Source organism: Micropterus salmoides, unplaced genomic scaffold, assembly GCF_014851395.1.
Source record: "Micropterus salmoides isolate LMB-PRFRI ecotype aquatic unplaced genomic scaffold, ASM1485139v1 Ms_hic_scaffold_2, whole genome shotgun sequence".
Lineage (NCBI taxonomy): Eukaryota > Metazoa > Chordata > Actinopteri > Centrarchiformes > Centrarchidae > Micropterus > Micropterus salmoides.
Genome location: NW_024041150.1, coordinates 29,027,130 through 29,043,982, shown reverse-complemented (window position 1 = coordinate 29,043,982; position 16,853 = coordinate 29,027,130). Strand labels below are relative to the sequence as shown.

Below are 16,853 nucleotides of genomic sequence, written 5' to 3'. Positions count from 1 at the left end.
CAGACGGACAGCTTCTCTTCACCACTATCTGCCGTTTTGGCCTCAGACGCTCCTCTTCACCTGACCTCAGGTCATTCACGTCAGAATTCAAGAGCACAGGTGTTACAACTTTGGGCCTATTGCTAATGTTTAAACAGCTGGCAAATCAACGCCGTGTTGCAGTAACAACCTGTGATGTGCTCTTGAATCAGCAGGAATAATCTCGACTGAATGTTTAGCAGCGTGTTAGAAAGTCAGACGCAGTCTTGATGTTGGGTCGATCAGGTTCACGGTCTTTAAAGTAGAAGGAGGAGGAGGAGGCAGCTCTGTCACATGAGTCACATCTCTTTGGATATGTCGATTGTCCAATCACAGCAATCTCTTCTGGTTTTACGCTGTAACAACATGCTGTTGCTCTGTCTGTAGCTGGTTTTACTCAAGGTTATAGTCAAAGCATTCAGTAGACATTTACTTACAGAAAAGATTGTTTCTAAAAGTTGAAACCCTTCACAGTGTTCAATCTTAAGATGTTTCAAACAAATGTAACTGTGAAATTACATTTAGAAAATGTCGCAGTTTCCTAATTTTTGATGCCAGTTTGAGGGTTAATGATTATCTGACAAGCCGAGGAGGATTTATAGCAACCATGGATTAATGAAGTCCAGTAGGTGCAGAAGGTTAACATAAGCAGGTGTGACACATCTGTTAGTCACCTGAAAACGGATACATACATACATATTTTACTTTATTATAAGCTAATGTTTTACACATTATTGTACCTGCTGTAAGGATTTCTAGGATATCATGTAGATTTGTATTAATGTGCGATGCAGAAAGTTAATTTTGTCTTAACTTACAACCAATTTTAAACCACAGCTAAGCTAAACAGATGCTAATGACACAGCAACAGCCCCTTTTAAATTTTCTCCTGTCATTAAAACTTTATTTAAACAGCACAAATCACACACTAAGTACTGTCCATACAGAGGAGTTATAAGAAAAACGGTCAGACAAAAGTACATAAGAGAGCTTGTTAAAAAACATGTAGAGGCAATATAGAAATATGGAAAAGTGTTGTAGTAAGTGATGTTTATGTCCACTTGTAGCTTTGACTTTGACTTTTCAACCCATTTGTATCCTAAATAGATTTTGTCAGTTGAAAGTATGCCGGCTTCTTTGTAGGCAGGAGACTGACAAGTTACCATGTGACATCCCAGAAAAAACTTGAATGATTTCTGACTCCTGTGACAGGGGCATTCCCCTCTTCTCCTCCTCCGAGGTTATAACTTTTCACCACTTCCTGTCTCCTTGTAGGGTCCAGTTTTTTCTTCTCACCAGATTTTTGGACTAATAACATAAAACGGCTGAGGCAGCGTGTGAAATGATACCTGCTCTCTGGTAGAGGGGTGCTGTTTCACACCTGCTTTCATCCCTTTTCTTCCTCTTGTTACTCACCACCTCCTCCTCCTTCCTGCTGACTTTTGCTTCCTCAGGGACTCGTGTTTTTGTTGGCCAGTCAAGTGTTTACGATTTACATCCAAACAACCCAAAATTGAATCCATGTACTTCTCTCTGATTGAAGACTTCCTCGCCATTTGAACCAATCCTGCCAACAAAAACATGACTGTGTTTTTCTCTCCTTCACTCCAGCTGAATGCCAACAGCGCCTCCTCACATCTCTAAACCTCCTCTTCTTCCCTCCCCCACTCCTTTGTCTCCCTCTGCAGGCGGCTTCTTGGTATTATCACAAAAAAAGATATCCTTCGTCACATGGCTCAAATGGCAGACCAAGATCCCGAGTCCATCATGTTCAACTGATCCGCTCCTTCCAGGGCGGCGGGGGGGGAGGGGGAGACGGCAGCGAGGAGGAGGAGGTGTGCCTCCTGGACGGCTCCAATCTCTGACATTCGGACCCTGTTATTTCTTTTTAGTTGTCCGCTCTGTAGACCCTGAACCTCGCCCCACTGATTGTGGCCCCCAGAGACTTGCCGGCCATGACAGGGAAAAGACATGATAAAAGACTTTGTTATTATGATTCTGGCTGCTGAGGACACAACGAGGTCACGGGCTGAAGGCGCACACACACACACACACACACACACACACACACACACACACACACGAGGAATGCACTTTACACATGCTCTCAAAATCACAAAAACACACACTTGCATTTGCAGACACCTCAAACATGCATGCTCTCTCTCTCTCTCTCTCTCTCCGCACCTACGTGTAACTCCCTAACCTGTAGAGATAACACCCGTTTGCACTCGTCATGTGCCTCACCCTTGTCCTGTCTCTGCTGAGGTCTTGGTCGCCTGGCGGGGGTCAAAGGTCAGAATGAACCGCGGATGAGGGACGCGATGAGGGACCTTTGAAACCTCCAGGCTTCACGTTCCTCAACCCCGCTGCACACACACCTGACCTGTCCGTCCTCCAGAGAAATACATTGTTTACCTGTGAATTAAGTGTGTGTGCGTGCGTGTGTGCGTGCGTGTGTGCGTGCGTGTGCGTCTCTCCCTCGCAACACTACATTCCAGCCAGCTTACCATGGGAACTGTGAGGACGTGCACCTTCTTCTCACCCCGAAAACATGGCAGCATCCCATGATCGCATGGCACACAGCTGATCCCCTGGGTGCACATTGGCCTAAATGAGACGGCTTTAGCGTGCGTGCGTGGAAGAGAGACAGAGGAGTACTGTATTTCAAGAACAAAAATGTTCCCTTTCAGAGGGGAGAAAGTGGAAAAAGTAAGACCTTTTTATGAGTGTGTGTCTTCATTTCTGAGCCAGCTTGAGGTGTGTGTGTGTTCGTGTGTCCTGTCGATTCATTCAATGTGAAGGGAGGTCGATTGTGTACGTAAAGAACAAAAGAAAGGAAGAAATGTCCAGCTTGATTTCTTCTGTGTTCTCTGTTAAACAGGAAAAAAAAATCTATATATCAAATTTCCTTTTTTTCTTCTCAATCTGTTATTCTAGCTACTACTTTTAGATTATTGATCTTGCTGTAATCAATTAACTTTTTACTGCCTGAAGCAAAAACAAAGCTGGAAATGTGCACTGTTTTAAGTGATCGTTAAAGTGGAGGAAGAAGAAGAATGACGACGATGCAACTAATTGCTTTCTGTCTGTCCATGTCTTTGGGAAACAATGTCTTACATTTTCATACAGGACCTGGTATTTGTCACGTGATATTCTTCTTCTTTAGTTTATTTAAAAGGGCGGCCCGTCGTCTTCTCTCTAGAGACACTCCATCTTTAGAAGCATGAACCTCATGTACACAACACCAACCTAGGTTTCCACCCTGGCAAAGACTTTAAAATGTGAAGAGAGATTTTAACTCTCTGGCACTTGCTGTCCACAGCACACTTTGATTAAATAGCATTTCCAGTTTTGACAGTTGATGGTGTTTGATTCATTCTCCATTATGTGCCAGATGGGTGGGAAGCAGAGGCACGAGACAGTTCAGATAGTTAATGTTGAATTGTAAATTGATTGCAACATGCTATAAAATGACAAAATACAGGACAAACAAAACCAGTACAGAAGATCAATAAATGTTCCAACAAAAACACACTGAGGTTTAAAAAGTTACAACAATTTGATTATTGTTTTCAATTATTCAAGCTCAAGTTCGTTAAAATAGCCCAAATATACGCCTCTAATTGCTTGATTTGTGGTCTAAAACAAACGGTTTCGAGCCATAATGATATAAACCACACTAAAGCTGTAAACACTCACATTTTAGTAGCTGGAACAAGTGAATATTTTTAACTTTTCTTCCAAACTTGGTACCTCCAGCACAGATATGGTAGATCATTTTTATTTTTTTAACTTGTGACACCTTTAAAGAAAGCTTTCAGCCCCTCAGGGGAGGTTTGAAATGAGTTGTGAACAGTTTAAAAACAAAGAGTGATGTTTTACACCTATGTTTTTAATAAAAAACATTAATATAGTTGATAAAATAATCTACCGCATGGATATTTCAGTGAGTGCTGATAATAATGTTTGATGGTCCTGGAGTCGGCAGCAAGTGGGTCGAGATTTTTTGTTTTGTTTTGCCAGCTGCTGTTTTTAAGGATAAGCTTGAAAAAACTTTAAAAATGTATTTTGTTATGTTACATTTCCTGTCAATCATCTCGCGACACTCAAGGACCAATGGGATCGATGTAAAACAAACACACAAGGTTCGAGTCTTGCTACACGCGCCTGGCTAAGGTTTTCACAACCACTAAATTAACTCCTACTCCCACTAACCTCTGAACATAACGTGCAAACAATGAAGAGATGGTGACGCGCGGACACACAGTAGACCCTGTAGAGTGCATGCGCGAGCGTGAGAGGAGAAGGTCAGTTCATCCTGTGTACTTTGTTTCGTTGCAGTGACCGTCCTGCTGTGGGTGGACACGGAGCAGGTCACCCTAATTAACCAGTGGTGTGTTGCCTAACATTGTGTTTCATACTGATCTGATGTTTGTTCCCCCCCCTTTTTTTTTTTTTTTTTTTTTTTTTTGTTTATTTTTCAATTTATGGGTAGTGTCGATATAGTTGTGCATTATTATGGAGACTTTTATGTGTGATTACATTGATTGTTTGATTGTAAATTTAAAACAAAATATGTAAAGATTAAATTTTGTTTTAAATTAAAAGGAGAAAACGTTGCAGGGCAGACTTGGGTGATTGTTTTTTGGGTTTTTTTCCCCCCCTCTACACATCTCTGGACTTTATAAAGTGAGTGTGTGTGTATATGTGTGTGTGTGTGTGTGTGTGTATATATATATATATTTTATATATAGTTTTTAGGGTATTTTTAGTTTCAGTACAGCAAGATATCCCTGTTCCCATAACAATACCTCAAGCACACTTTGTTATTACTGACTTTAAAGAGTAGAAACATGTTTTTGTTTCTTTTGTCAACACAAATTTCACTCAAAGATCACTTGCTTCTTCTTGTTAACTGTATGAAATGACAAGCTCAACATATAAGCTAAAAACTCACCTGTAGGGCAATATGATTCCCCTAGAATGAGAATGCATGGCCCGCCCTCCTCTGCCTCTGATTGGCTGCTCGGGCTCTGGGTTAAGGTAATTAAGCCAATCGGAGGAAGAGTAGAGCGGGTCATAACCTCGCCATACTAAAAAATAATATAAACATCGTCATCTGTAGGTAAAGCGTACTTCAAGTGCGCAGTGTTTGTGTAATTACTGTCAGTGCCAAAAGGGGAGAGAAAAGTTCCATATCCTACTGCAGGTTTAAAACTTTGCCGTCAGAAATTATAATAAATTATAATTAAAATCCGGAAACCTTTAAACACAAGAATAGGTAAACATGACTATTTTGATCCTTAGTGTAAAAACAAAAAAAATATTGAGGCTTGATGCTGAAACTTTTAAAGAGTCTGTGTTACTTCGCTTATTGTTTAATGTGAAGATGAAGATCAGTTTAGCCGTCATGGTTACTTCTGTTGCTCTGGAGGGAGCTTTCTAAAGATTACCTATTTTTTTAGAGAGCGAGAGAGTTTTGTTTTAGAGAATGTAGTCAGGAAAACTGGTTCTGGGCGGCTAGAGCACATTGCCCACAGTCTGCAAGTCAGTGTCCTTGGGCAAGACACTGAACCCCAAATTGCTCCCTTGTGTGTGAATGTATTAGTTTCTTTCAGTTGATGAGCAGTTGGCAGCTTGCATGGCAGCCTAAAGAGCTTTGAGTGGTTGGAAGACTAGAAAGGCGCTATGCAAGTACAGTCCATTTATGTTTTTCTAATCTGCCTCTCGTGTGTCCCCCAACTTAATGAAATATACAATACTATATCACTGGAGTGCCCCTTTAATGGTGACCTCATCCCGCACAATTAAGGGGTAACAAAAGTCTACCCAATAATAATCCCACATCTCTTGCAAATCAGAAAGCCTTTATCTTCTGTAACTGTTGGATTACAGGTTAAAATGATTCCACATTGTGTTGTGTGCTGCACTAACATCCTGCTTCAAAAGGAAGAATAGTTTCAATTGCAGCCACCAGCAGCTGTGCTAATGGGGTTGTAATGATATATATTACTATATAAGATATATTACAATCTTAAAACATTGCTTGGGTTGGCATTCACTCTGAGCTTTACTGCAGGGCTTCTGTCGAGTAAGGTGTTTCTATTATTTTGTCCACTTTCCCTCCTAATAAATACAGCGCACACTATGTGGTCTTGTTCTGGTTTACAGACTTGTAATAGCTCAACAGTGCAGCTTCATCAGTGGCTTTACTGTTGGCGCCCCGGGGTGGGAGTGGATTAGGATTAGTTTTGAGTTTGGGGGGAGGTGATGGGGGGATTCTCAGACCAGCCTTTGTAAATAAATAAAAAGTCCCTGTCGTTTTCTGAATTTGATATTAGCTCAGAGACATGACAGCGACTGAGAGAGTGGGACTGCACCCTCGTGTCCTGTTACAGAACATCTATTATTCAGGTCTCTGTCAGTCACCAACCTGAGACTGTTGGCATCAGCCTCCTCTGCTTCTGCCTTTAGAGAAGACAAACCAGATTTCCACACCGAACCCAAATATATTTCACACATCTTTAGGTATTTGTTGGCAGAGTTAAAGAAAAGCTTTTTAAAGTACACTATAAAATATATTAGTGTAATTTTACAGTAAATTACTGGTTTTTAATTGCAGGAAAATCACAGTAATATATACAGTTCATTATTTTACAGTAAAGTAGATGAAAATAACAGTAATAGTGTTTCTACAGTTTCCACACACAATAGTACTGTAAAATTACAATATGATATTATATTGTGTAACAATTTACAGTATTATTACAGCAATACTATAAAAACGACAATATGATATTGCAATAATCATCATAGTTTCTGTAAACTCAGAATTTACAGTATTATAACAGTAATATACTGTGTTTCTAACCAATCATACAATTACTGTAAAACACTATTTTATTGCAGTATAGTGTACAGTATAGTGCTGCACACTAATCACAGTAATTACTTGTAATTTACCATTTATACTGTATTATTACCCCAACTCAGTAGCCAGTACATTTACAGTATGTATACTACATTCAAATATTGCAATTTCACATATTGTATTTTTTTGTACCGGTATGTAGCGTCATCTAAATCATTAGTGCACACTTTATATCACAGCTGTGCCAAATGAATCTGGGATCCGGAGGCAACAAGACTCTAAGCAGGCGCTCCGTTTTCCCTGCATGTACTCAGGGAGATTAAACATTTTTAGGACACTTGTCAGACAGATTTCTGTCCGTTTCACTATTTTCTAAATCCTGAAGGCTTCCAGCTCTGTCAGCAGACCTTTTCCCTCCATCACGTTTGTGTCACATCAGCAGAGACGTGCTTGTAACAATCCAAGGCCATGTTTCCGTTAGAGTCAGTAAGATAGCTTAGGGCTAATGTATTTTATATATTTGTTAACATTTTACTCATGGATGTACACATGACTGTTACTGAATTACTTTGGGATTGAACAAAACTTAAAAAGGTGATGTTTCCCAGGCATGTTCTGGGGTCTTCTTACCCTCTGATTTCTGAGCGGTGATGCGAACATACAAAATGATAATGACATACTGTAGCCAGATATGACTGAGTTATGACACAGAGAAAGAGCTTTGACGCAAATTGTGGTTTTAAAAGACGCAAAAGGGTTTGAAAGTACATGAATTGCCCTTTACCTCACGAAGCCTGCCCCCCTCCAATCCCCCACTTTGAAAACCTCTGATTTAAACAACATATGCTGTAGTTCAGTTTTGGGTAACCGGAAGGAAAAGGTGGTTAAATTGTCCCAAAACAAACTCTCATACAGAAGGATGAGACGGGAAGTAATATTAGATGTAGCAGTGTTTCTGTCTGGGTGCTACTACTGCTGTTAATAACTACAAATAAGACCTTTAAATTACTGTGGGTACAGCAAACATTTCTGACTGTGTGTGTGTGTGTGTGTGTGAGAGAGAGAGAGAGAGAGACACAACTGACCAAACTGTGGAAACCATGTTTTCTTTTTTTATACACAGCACTTCCATTTTATTCCACTACAAAAAAAATAGAAACAAAAGTGTCATCTCAGGAGCACCGGGTAAAAGCATAACAGCATCCAGTTCATCTCTCCGCCACAGACTGGACCATTAGTCAAGCGAAGGAAGGAAGAAGAGAATCCCAGAGAAAGACGTCAAACATCTCCCCTGTCCACTTTTTTTCACATGCAGCAGAAATGCAGCTGTACTTTAAAGCCTTTGCAGAAGCGAGACGATGCCGAGATCAGGTCAGGAGTTAAAATCAAAAACCCTAAAAACAGCACATGACGGAGGAAAAATAAGCTACTGTTCTCTACGGAGGAGAAATAAGACTTTATTTAAAAACTGCTTAAAACTAGCACAGAAAATCACACCACAATAATACTCAAATAATTAAAAAGGAAACGGATATAAACTCTCCCCAGAGGTGTGTGTGACCTAATCAGGAAATATACTGTACACACAGATTTAGCTGGCTTACTTCTTTTTTGTTTTTTTTTAGATATACAGTCGGCCGTACAATCATGATGTGGCCACTCTTTTCCGTCCAGCATGCATCTCTAGGTGAGCAGAACGGTACACAACAACAGCAGATCGACTGCAACAGTAGCTGGATGTGAATTCTTGAGAGGATGAAGCTTTCATGGTTTGAATAAAACTGCATGAAGAGCAGCTTGAGGCAGATTTCTGGAGTTAGGCGTAAAACCCGAGCATGGTAAGAAACTAAAAACTCAGGAATCATTCTCCCTCCAGGGGTGAAGTACTCTAATTCTTTAAATAAAAGTCTGAGCTATCAAAATCTCAACACAGGAAATGTCCCTTTACAATTACTGCTTGTTACATTAATAATAATATTGATTACCCCTCCCGTGTACATTCAAGCATGAAAGTCCAGTGAGAACAAAAAACGCTTGTCTAAAAACCTTGTGATTTTATTCTCAGAAGAGAAGCCTACGAAGGTTTAGAGAGATTGTTCCGTTCAGAAAAAGATAAATAAACCATGTGATTGTGTCTTTCCAAAATGGGAAATTAAAAATATTTTGTTGACCTTTTGTTTTGTCTTCAAGTTGAAATGCATAGCAGGTTAACTCGTCGCTCCTCCAGGGTTTGTTTGTTTCGTCACACGTGGCTCTCGTAAAACACCTGGCAGGGAGGGGTGTTATTTGCGGGTGTCGGTTCGGGTGCAGCCTGGTCGGTGTCTTCCTCTCCCTCCGCCTCAGGCTGCTCCTCCTGGGGAAGGGGAGAGGGCGGTGGTGGGGAGGATGGGGGAGGCGAGGGGGGTGTGGCCTCTGGCTGAGGTGGAGCTTCGATGCTGCAATAACCTTCGATGGCGAGCTGCGGGTGGACAGACACCTGGATGGCGATGTGCTGCGGCTGCTCTTGAACTGAGGAGTTGTCTGAGTCGGCGGCGGGGGAATCGCTGCGCTCCCTCTCTCGCCCTCTCTCCCTCTCCTGCAGGATGGTGAAGATGTCTCTCACCCCGATGGAGGCGACCCTGCCGGCTATCTCGCGGCATCCCTCTGGCGCTCGCACGAAGGTGTGCCTCATCTCCTCCACCCCCACCACCTCCAGGATCTCCTCCATGAAGGTGCGGCAGTTCATGATGAGCGGCGGCAGCGGAATGCTGCGAGCCAGCTCCTCGATGTACCGCGCAAACTCCATGGTCTTGAACTGCGTCACCTTGGCCAGCTCCAGCGTCTTGGCCGAGGTGATGATGGGAATTCGCTTGGCGATCTCGAAGGCCTTCTGCAGCTTCTCGGCGCCCTCCGTGCGGAAGAATTCGTTGATGGCTTTCTCTGTCTTCTTCAGGTGGCTGCTCATCATGCAGAGGCGCGTGACGTTCAGGGCCATGATGATGGTGAAGGTGACCAGACACACCACCATGTAATACACGCCCATGTCACCGTTAGTGAAGACCACACGCAGCGTCACTGTGCAGTTGGAGCTGCCATGCACGTTGGACGCCATGCAGGTGTACTTCCCACGGTCTGCAAACTCGATGCTGGTGATGTTGAGCACGCCATCGTCCAGCAGCCACCACTTCCCACCTACAGACGGAGACAGAGAGAGATTTGGAGACGTGTTTACAACCTGTATGATGTTTCCGACTGTTCCACATCCCGAGCCCTTACATTGGTGAATATAAAGTTATCCTAACATCCAAAGCTACGAACTGCAGATTAAATCAGTTACTGTTGCTCAAGTTCTCAAAATCTTTATGATCAAGCAGTACAAATACTACGACTTGTCTGCTTATCTTGTCTTGGATCTGCTTTTAAAAACACAACATTGACTGACACTACATAGCCCACTAACTCATCCGAGGCCAAACTTTAAACTCTGAAAATCCTCTTAATGCATCCGTTTCTCTGCTTCTGTGAATCCACAGTAAACTCTGCTGCTTTCTAAGAGGAACTTGCTTACTCAGATTTGCTTACGTTTTTCTTCTGCGCGGTTTAATCTGTTTTTATCTGACAGCTCTAGAGAACAAATTTGTTTGGCACATATTTATAAACCAATAATAAAAAAAGTGGCTTTAAGCCCAGCAGCTATTTGTTAATAATGTATGTGAAGTCCTTACAGCTGCAGCGTGCACTGAGCTCACGTCTGAGCCTGCATCTGTGTTTATCTCAGCCACTAATTGTTCAGTATGTGCCATGTTAGTGGCGTACACTGGTTTAAAAGGAACATGGTTTTCATCTGTGTTTTGTGAGTTCAACAGCAGCGACCTTATTATTCCTGCCATGCCTTCAATATTTAAACAGGTGGTGTGACTGCTTGACGCGCTGCTGAGGTTTGAGTAATCAAAACAACAAGGATCTGTTTACATGTTGGAATGAAGTTACACGAGCGTTAAAACATTATTAAAGGGCCGGTTCTCCCAATGACAAAAATGAAAGTAGTATTCCAGTGTTACAATTTAATCAAACGTTTGATTTTTTTAGGACTGGAGCTAAATCTGCAGAGTGAGATGCTCTAAGGGCCTATTCACCCTAAGTACAAGTCACGTGGCCATTAGGACTTGCCTTAGGGAGAGGTTTAGTCACAGGCACCAATTTATTCCAAAATATTACTTTAGCATCTTCCAAAGTCCCCCTGCGTTTCGAACTCTGCGTTTTCATGCAAAACAAATGATTTTGCATTACTTTGGGAACCGGCTGCATGACCTAAACAACCGAAGCTTGTGGGCTTACACAAGCACACAATAACCTTCAGACCAAGGCTGTATTAAAGTGAGTTAACTCACACACATCTGTCCATTAATAACCAGAAATTTGGAAAATATTTTAAATAAAATGTCACTTGTAGTGACTAGCCATCATCAGCAACGCCAGCCAGTTGACATGTGGTGAGTCTGGCTTTGATGGTAGCTGTACGGTCTCTATCAAATGTGTTTTATAGCCGAATGCATGTGTTTGGCGTCTAATTAGCTTCCCCTCATTATTTGCTTTGGTTATCAGTTCTTATCCAGGCGATGAGGAGCTTGTTTTGACTGATAAACTCATCGACCTGCACGGTGGTGTGAGTTGTTCAGTTCAAAGGAACAGACCGACACTTTGGGAAATGCACTTATTCGCTTTCTGGTGGGGCGTTAGATAAGATCAGTACCACTCTCGTGTCTGTCTGTTAAATATTAAGCTACAGCCAGTTAGCTTAGCTTAGCTTAGCTTAGCTTAGCTTAGCACAAAGACTAGAAAAATCTAGGCTGGCTCTGTCTGGAGGTGACAGAATCAGTTTGTTTAAGTGAAAAAAACTATAATTCCTTTGGACAGAGCCAGGCTAGCTGTTTACCCCTGTATCCAGTCATTATGCTAAGTCAAGCTAATGGACTCATGGCTGTACCTTCATATTTGACAGACAGACATGAGAGCAGTATTGATCTTCCCATCTAATTCTCGGGCAAGAAAGCGAATAAGAGTAATTAACAAAATGTCAAACTACTCCCTTTAATAAATTCAGTGCATGTTGTTTTAGTTTTATCTGCCAAGGTGTTCTAGCCCCATTAAAGTGCAGGTGGATGGAACCTTTTAAAACCACAACAGCAAACGACGTCAAGGTTATAATCAACATTCATCATCACTGTCAACAATTATTGTTTTTTTCCTGCTCCTGATAAAAACTGTTGACACACTGTGATGTTTGTGCTTTGTCCTGAAGTGGCGCTTCAAGGACGAGTCATCCACAAGCAGCAGACGTGTAGTGAATTCAACTGCAACTCCTCCTCAACTCCTCACTTTACTCTCTATTGTGTGGGAGTAAAGACGAACAGATATCACAGAATATTCTCTCTAAATCTGTGGTCTGAAGTCTGAGTCCACGCCTTCGACAGAGCTAGCACGATCCACTTCCCACACTGGTATCCTCTGGAGGAGATCAATGGGTGGTCAGGAAATGAAGCCCGGACAACAAAACAACGTCCCGCCCATCCGCCTTTCCATGAGAGCAAGATTTCTAATTTTACCCCCACCATTGGGTCATGTGATGCGATTGACGTCTGCCCAGTATTACAAGCAAGTCTGAAGCAGCCTGCATAACAGACCAGTAGGTTACTAACACAGCTCTTTATGTATTCACCTTTTATTTCTGAGTAAACCACTTTCTGCTGTGGTGAACGCCTACCCCTCCCGTAATTATATTCCTATGTGTAACCCGGAGGGAAAAGCTCTGCGATGGTTCAGACGCTGTTCTAGGTTTGTAGGTCACAACAACAACGCTGCCTCTGCTGCCTGACGGCAGGTTTCAACAGGTCGGCTCAGAAACAAGACTCCTCACTCTGCATGCCTTCTGAAGTGAAACACAATATTCAAACACAGACGGCCTGAATGAAAATCATTAGTAAAAACGACTGAATGAGTCCCTGAATCCAACTGGCCAGCCATCACAGCAAGTAAATAATCACTACTGCCAGACAAAATGTGCAACCATTGAGCCAAATGTCCCCCAGGAACTCGAGGCCGTCTGGTTCTTGTGTTCAAAAGTCAGGTTTCACTTCAGTTAAAGATTCAGAGGAACGTCTGCGGGACATCAGACTGGAACCAGGACTAAAATCAACACTGTGCAAAAGGTCTTCAGTTCCTGTCTTGTCTTTCCACTCTTCCCTTTTTTCTTGAGTTAACTGCCTTTATAATCCAACATCCGAATGCTCTGGAATAAACTCAGTTCTAAGCTGGAGGGTCAGCTGGAAAAGAAGATGGCGTTTCACCTAACATTTGGTGATTTCCTGTTCTCGATAAGCATTTGAACATTTTGACTGTAAACATTTCTTCTTTTTTCCTAAAAGAGACAGACAACACTTTTAACAAGTGGTGCTTGTTTGTAACTAAGGGACAACACAGCATTAATGGATGATGTGCATTAAAACACCTGAGACACAAACAACTTTATTAACCCCACCAGGGGAAACTTGTTTGGTGCAGCTTGTTGTATACATAACATTGTAACTAAAATGGAAATTATTCTATTAATAGTATTGAGGTGTGAGTATCCTTTGTATGTTATCTCTATATCAAATACTACATTAGGTGTGCCAGTAATACCAATGGGGTCAAAATGTATATATAGACACACTTTAAATGCTGTGGTAGCTATACTTTTAACATATGAATTCGGTCATTAGGGACAGTGCTGCCATTGGGACACACTAGTCCTGTGCAATTAACATTTTGGTGCTCAATAAAAAAAAAAGATGGCAACACAAACTATTGGCTCTATCTATGACGCCTAGGCATGTCACTGAGCAAGGCACCGAGCCACTACAGCAGAGAAGATGGATGCGTGGCAATTTTTACATAGTGCATCTTAAAATTGCCTCCCAGCAAACTCTGAAATGCAGTATGTGAACTGTGTTGATCCACAGTGAGCTGGCTGAGAGGAAACATTTGGACTCGGGGGCACAACAACAAAATCAGGAAGTGTATCTGGTTATTCACAGTAGTCAGGTTATAGTGCAGAGTTTCCACCGGGGTTTTACAGCAGACCCCCTCCACTAACATGATAGAAAAGGAGCAGAGTTGCTGTGTCACACACCAAATGCCATATATTTATTATTCATATAAGTTTTGTTTAGGCCCTCATTTTCTAAGTAAGGGATTTGTGTGGCGTACCACCTCTGCAATACTATTTCGTAAGGGGAAACCCAGCAGTGTGCATGTTAGCGTGCATGTACTGACCTCAATCAAGGAATTCACCTAAATGTCTATATGTTAACTTTCAGCAGCTTTATTCATAGTAAATAACAAACCTGACACTCTTCTGCATTTATCTGCTGCTAACTAGTGCTGGTGACAAAGAGCAGAGGAAAGTACAATCTGTCTCACCACTCATCTCCGTGTCCAAGCGGTCTCCATGGGAGTTGAACCACTGAACACTGGGGAGTGGGTTTCCAGTGACATTGCAATCAATCAGTGCGCAACTACCCTCCCGGGCAATTATCTGGTTCACTCTTGTGAACACAACTGGGACAAATCCGCCGTCAGTCACATTGCTGTTTGCCGTGCCGTTTCTATCTGGGTCCACGGATAAGGCCCCGGTGGTGCGAGAGGCGATAAGGGATGCCAGGACCAGAAAAACGTATCCGCCGGCCCAGTGCATTTTCTCAAACTGTCGGTGCGTCACCCAAGGGGGAAAAGACTCTGTCATTCCTCCTGGGTCTCCATTCAGCACACTGGCTATCTCTTGATAGTAGAAGGCAATTTGGTATTCAGCTCTGTGGCTTGAAACATCTCACTGGAAAACAAGAAAATAAACGGCACATATGAATCAGAGATGCAGGACAGAACAACCAGATGCTCAGCAGCTGGAACAAACTGATAAGTAGGCTGTTTTTATAACCAGCACCAAAATAAATACAGGACTGCAACTAATGCTTGTTTCAATAATAATGAAGACATTATCATCTTTTATTGAACTTACAACCCAAACTCCAAAGATCTTCTCTTTACAATAATATGAAACAGAGAGAATTTTATTCTAACTCTACTGTGATATTATGCTTTTTTTCTTGCAAATATTTTCTATGTTGATTACTGTTTTAGTTCATTATCAAGCACAATTACCACAAATCTGACGGTTAAAACTTCACAAATGCCACAATGTACTGTCCTTTTGGACACTGCTATTGTATAAGTGGCAGCAATTGTTGATGCTCCAGGCCATTTCCTTAAAGTCTTGCAGGGTAGTATGAAGACAGCCACTCAGGAAAAACAGCTTTTATATAAAGAAAAATCACTTTAGTCTTAGTCAGCCCTAAAAATAACGTTACTCTTTGGCAAATGGCCTAGACCATTTTATTGACACAATAATCTTATTCATTTTCAATCAAAGTAAGCAAACATTAGAAAACAAAAGCATTTAGTCGGGGATTTGGCAAATCCAGCGTTAGCTAACAGCACAGTTCTCAGCTACAAGCATTTACATCATATGAAAATAAGAATAAAATATAAAGAGGTCTATTACCTGCAATAACGCTGATATAGATAATTTGTAACGCCACTTTAACATGCATCTTCAGCTTCCTCCTCTGTTATAACAGAACATACTGGCTCGATTAATATGAAAACAAAGCCGCACTACCACATAACGGAGCTCTGCATGGGCTCCGTCTATTTTCTAGTGAGCTCCTTTGCCAAACATACAGCTCCGGACGACGGCATCGTTAGCCAACTAATGTGAGTTAATTAAGAACTCGTAATGATGTAAATAGTTTACCGTCCATGTTAGTCATAACAATCGAGTGCTAATAAGATTTTTTTGCATCAAACTACGGTTTAAACGCTGGATATTACCAAACAAGGGCAAGGTACCCGGCTATGTGCTGGGCGACGGTTTCATATCATGGGACCCTGCCAGAATTGTGCAAGTGCAAACCGTTCACAAGCGGCTGTAAGGTAGCTCTTCCATATTCACGAAATGAACCATCAATTAATGTGGGGCAGCAGTTCACGTAACATATTACCCCATCTAATATAGTCCAAATCATCGGGATACCGCGTACAAAGCACCGAATTTATACCGACAAATGCAGTAACGTTACCTCCGAGCCCAACGGTCCAGCCAACGGCCAACTCGGCGTCGACGTTAACTGCGAAACATTGACTAAAACCACGCAAAATTTACATTTCCCAGTTGATAAAATCGCCCTTTTAATACTCACATCATTGTCTGCCGCTGTTAATGTTTCGTGAGGAACCCCCAGAGTCGTTTTTTCCCCGAGACGTTAGCTATTTCTCCGGCATCTCCATCCTCCTCCTACCGCTGGTCGTCCGCTATGTAACCGACAGCTAGCGATCCTGCATCTGCGCTTCAGCACAGAAGGGGTGGCAACGTCGCCTTTTGCTTGGGTTGTACTGCCACATCAGGCAGGGCAATACAGTAAATAAATAAATAAATAAATAAATGGCCTTTTAAGATATAAGTTATAACATTCCTGTTAACAATCCTCACTCGGGCTCACATGAATCCTCAGACACACAGAGGACATTTCAAGGGGAAATGCATTGAATCTGCTGTCTGAACAGGTAGTTAACATATAATAAGATTATAGCTGTTGTTGTCACAGGTTTCCATACCACCGTTATTTCCTTGTCCAGGTTGTTTAAAGTTGCTTTTATAGACCTTTTGGCCACTTAGGGGCAACAGAACAAGCTGTGAACACACCTCCATCACCTTTTAAGTTGGAGAACATGCCATATATCAATATGCCAGTCTTTAAATACATTTTCAAAAAGAAAATGACAAATGTAACGTTCACTAATGCATTTTGTTTGTTAACATAACACTTTTTTTATCGGCTACTTTAATGGCTATTAGAAGTTGAACAACTATGCCCTGGGACAGGTC

At 41.9% G+C, this 16,853-nt stretch overlaps 2 protein-coding genes across 8 annotated transcripts in view; one reads left to right on the top strand and one right to left on the bottom strand.

The window, feature by feature from the left end:
* Positions 1 to 4,648, top strand: part of clcn3 (chloride channel 3) — a 48,814-nt gene extending 44,166 nt beyond the window's left edge. For 6 of the 7 annotated variants that reach the window (XM_038730128.1, XM_038730126.1, XM_038730131.1 and 3 more), the window contains one exon: positions 1,707 to 4,648. In XM_038730128.1, coding sequence (XP_038586056.1) covers positions 1,707 to 1,797 — 91 coding nt within the window. In that variant the 3' untranslated portion in view covers positions 1,798 to 4,648. The remainder of the gene's footprint in view (positions 1 to 1,706) is intronic. The other variant, XM_038730129.1, reaches the window with a different exon arrangement.
* A 3,334-nt stretch (positions 4,649 to 7,982) lies between these two features.
* On the bottom strand, positions 7,983 to 16,321 carry mfap3l (microfibril associated protein 3 like). Its single transcript, XM_038730125.1, has 3 exons — positions 16,168 to 16,321; positions 14,333 to 14,741; positions 7,983 to 10,063 (listed from the first exon to the last, which is right to left on the bottom strand). Exons 2-3 carry the CDS (start codon positions 14,652 to 14,654, stop codon positions 9,135 to 9,137), a joined length of 1,251 nt encoding a protein of 416 aa, XP_038586053.1. The 5' UTR covers positions 14,655 to 14,741; positions 16,168 to 16,321; the 3' UTR covers positions 7,983 to 9,134.
* Positions 16,322 to 16,853: the final 532 nt, after the last annotated feature.

Excerpts from the sequence above, each read along its gene's own strand:
- mfap3l (XM_038730125.1), bottom strand. The coding sequence starts at position 14,654 with ATGACAGAGTCTTTTCCCCCTTGGGTGACGCACCGACAGTTTGAGAAA. Across the intron at positions 10,064-14,332 it reads CTTGGACACGGAGATGAGTG|GTGGGAAGTGGTGGCTGCTG; the intron begins GTGAGACAGATT and ends CTCCGTCTGTAG.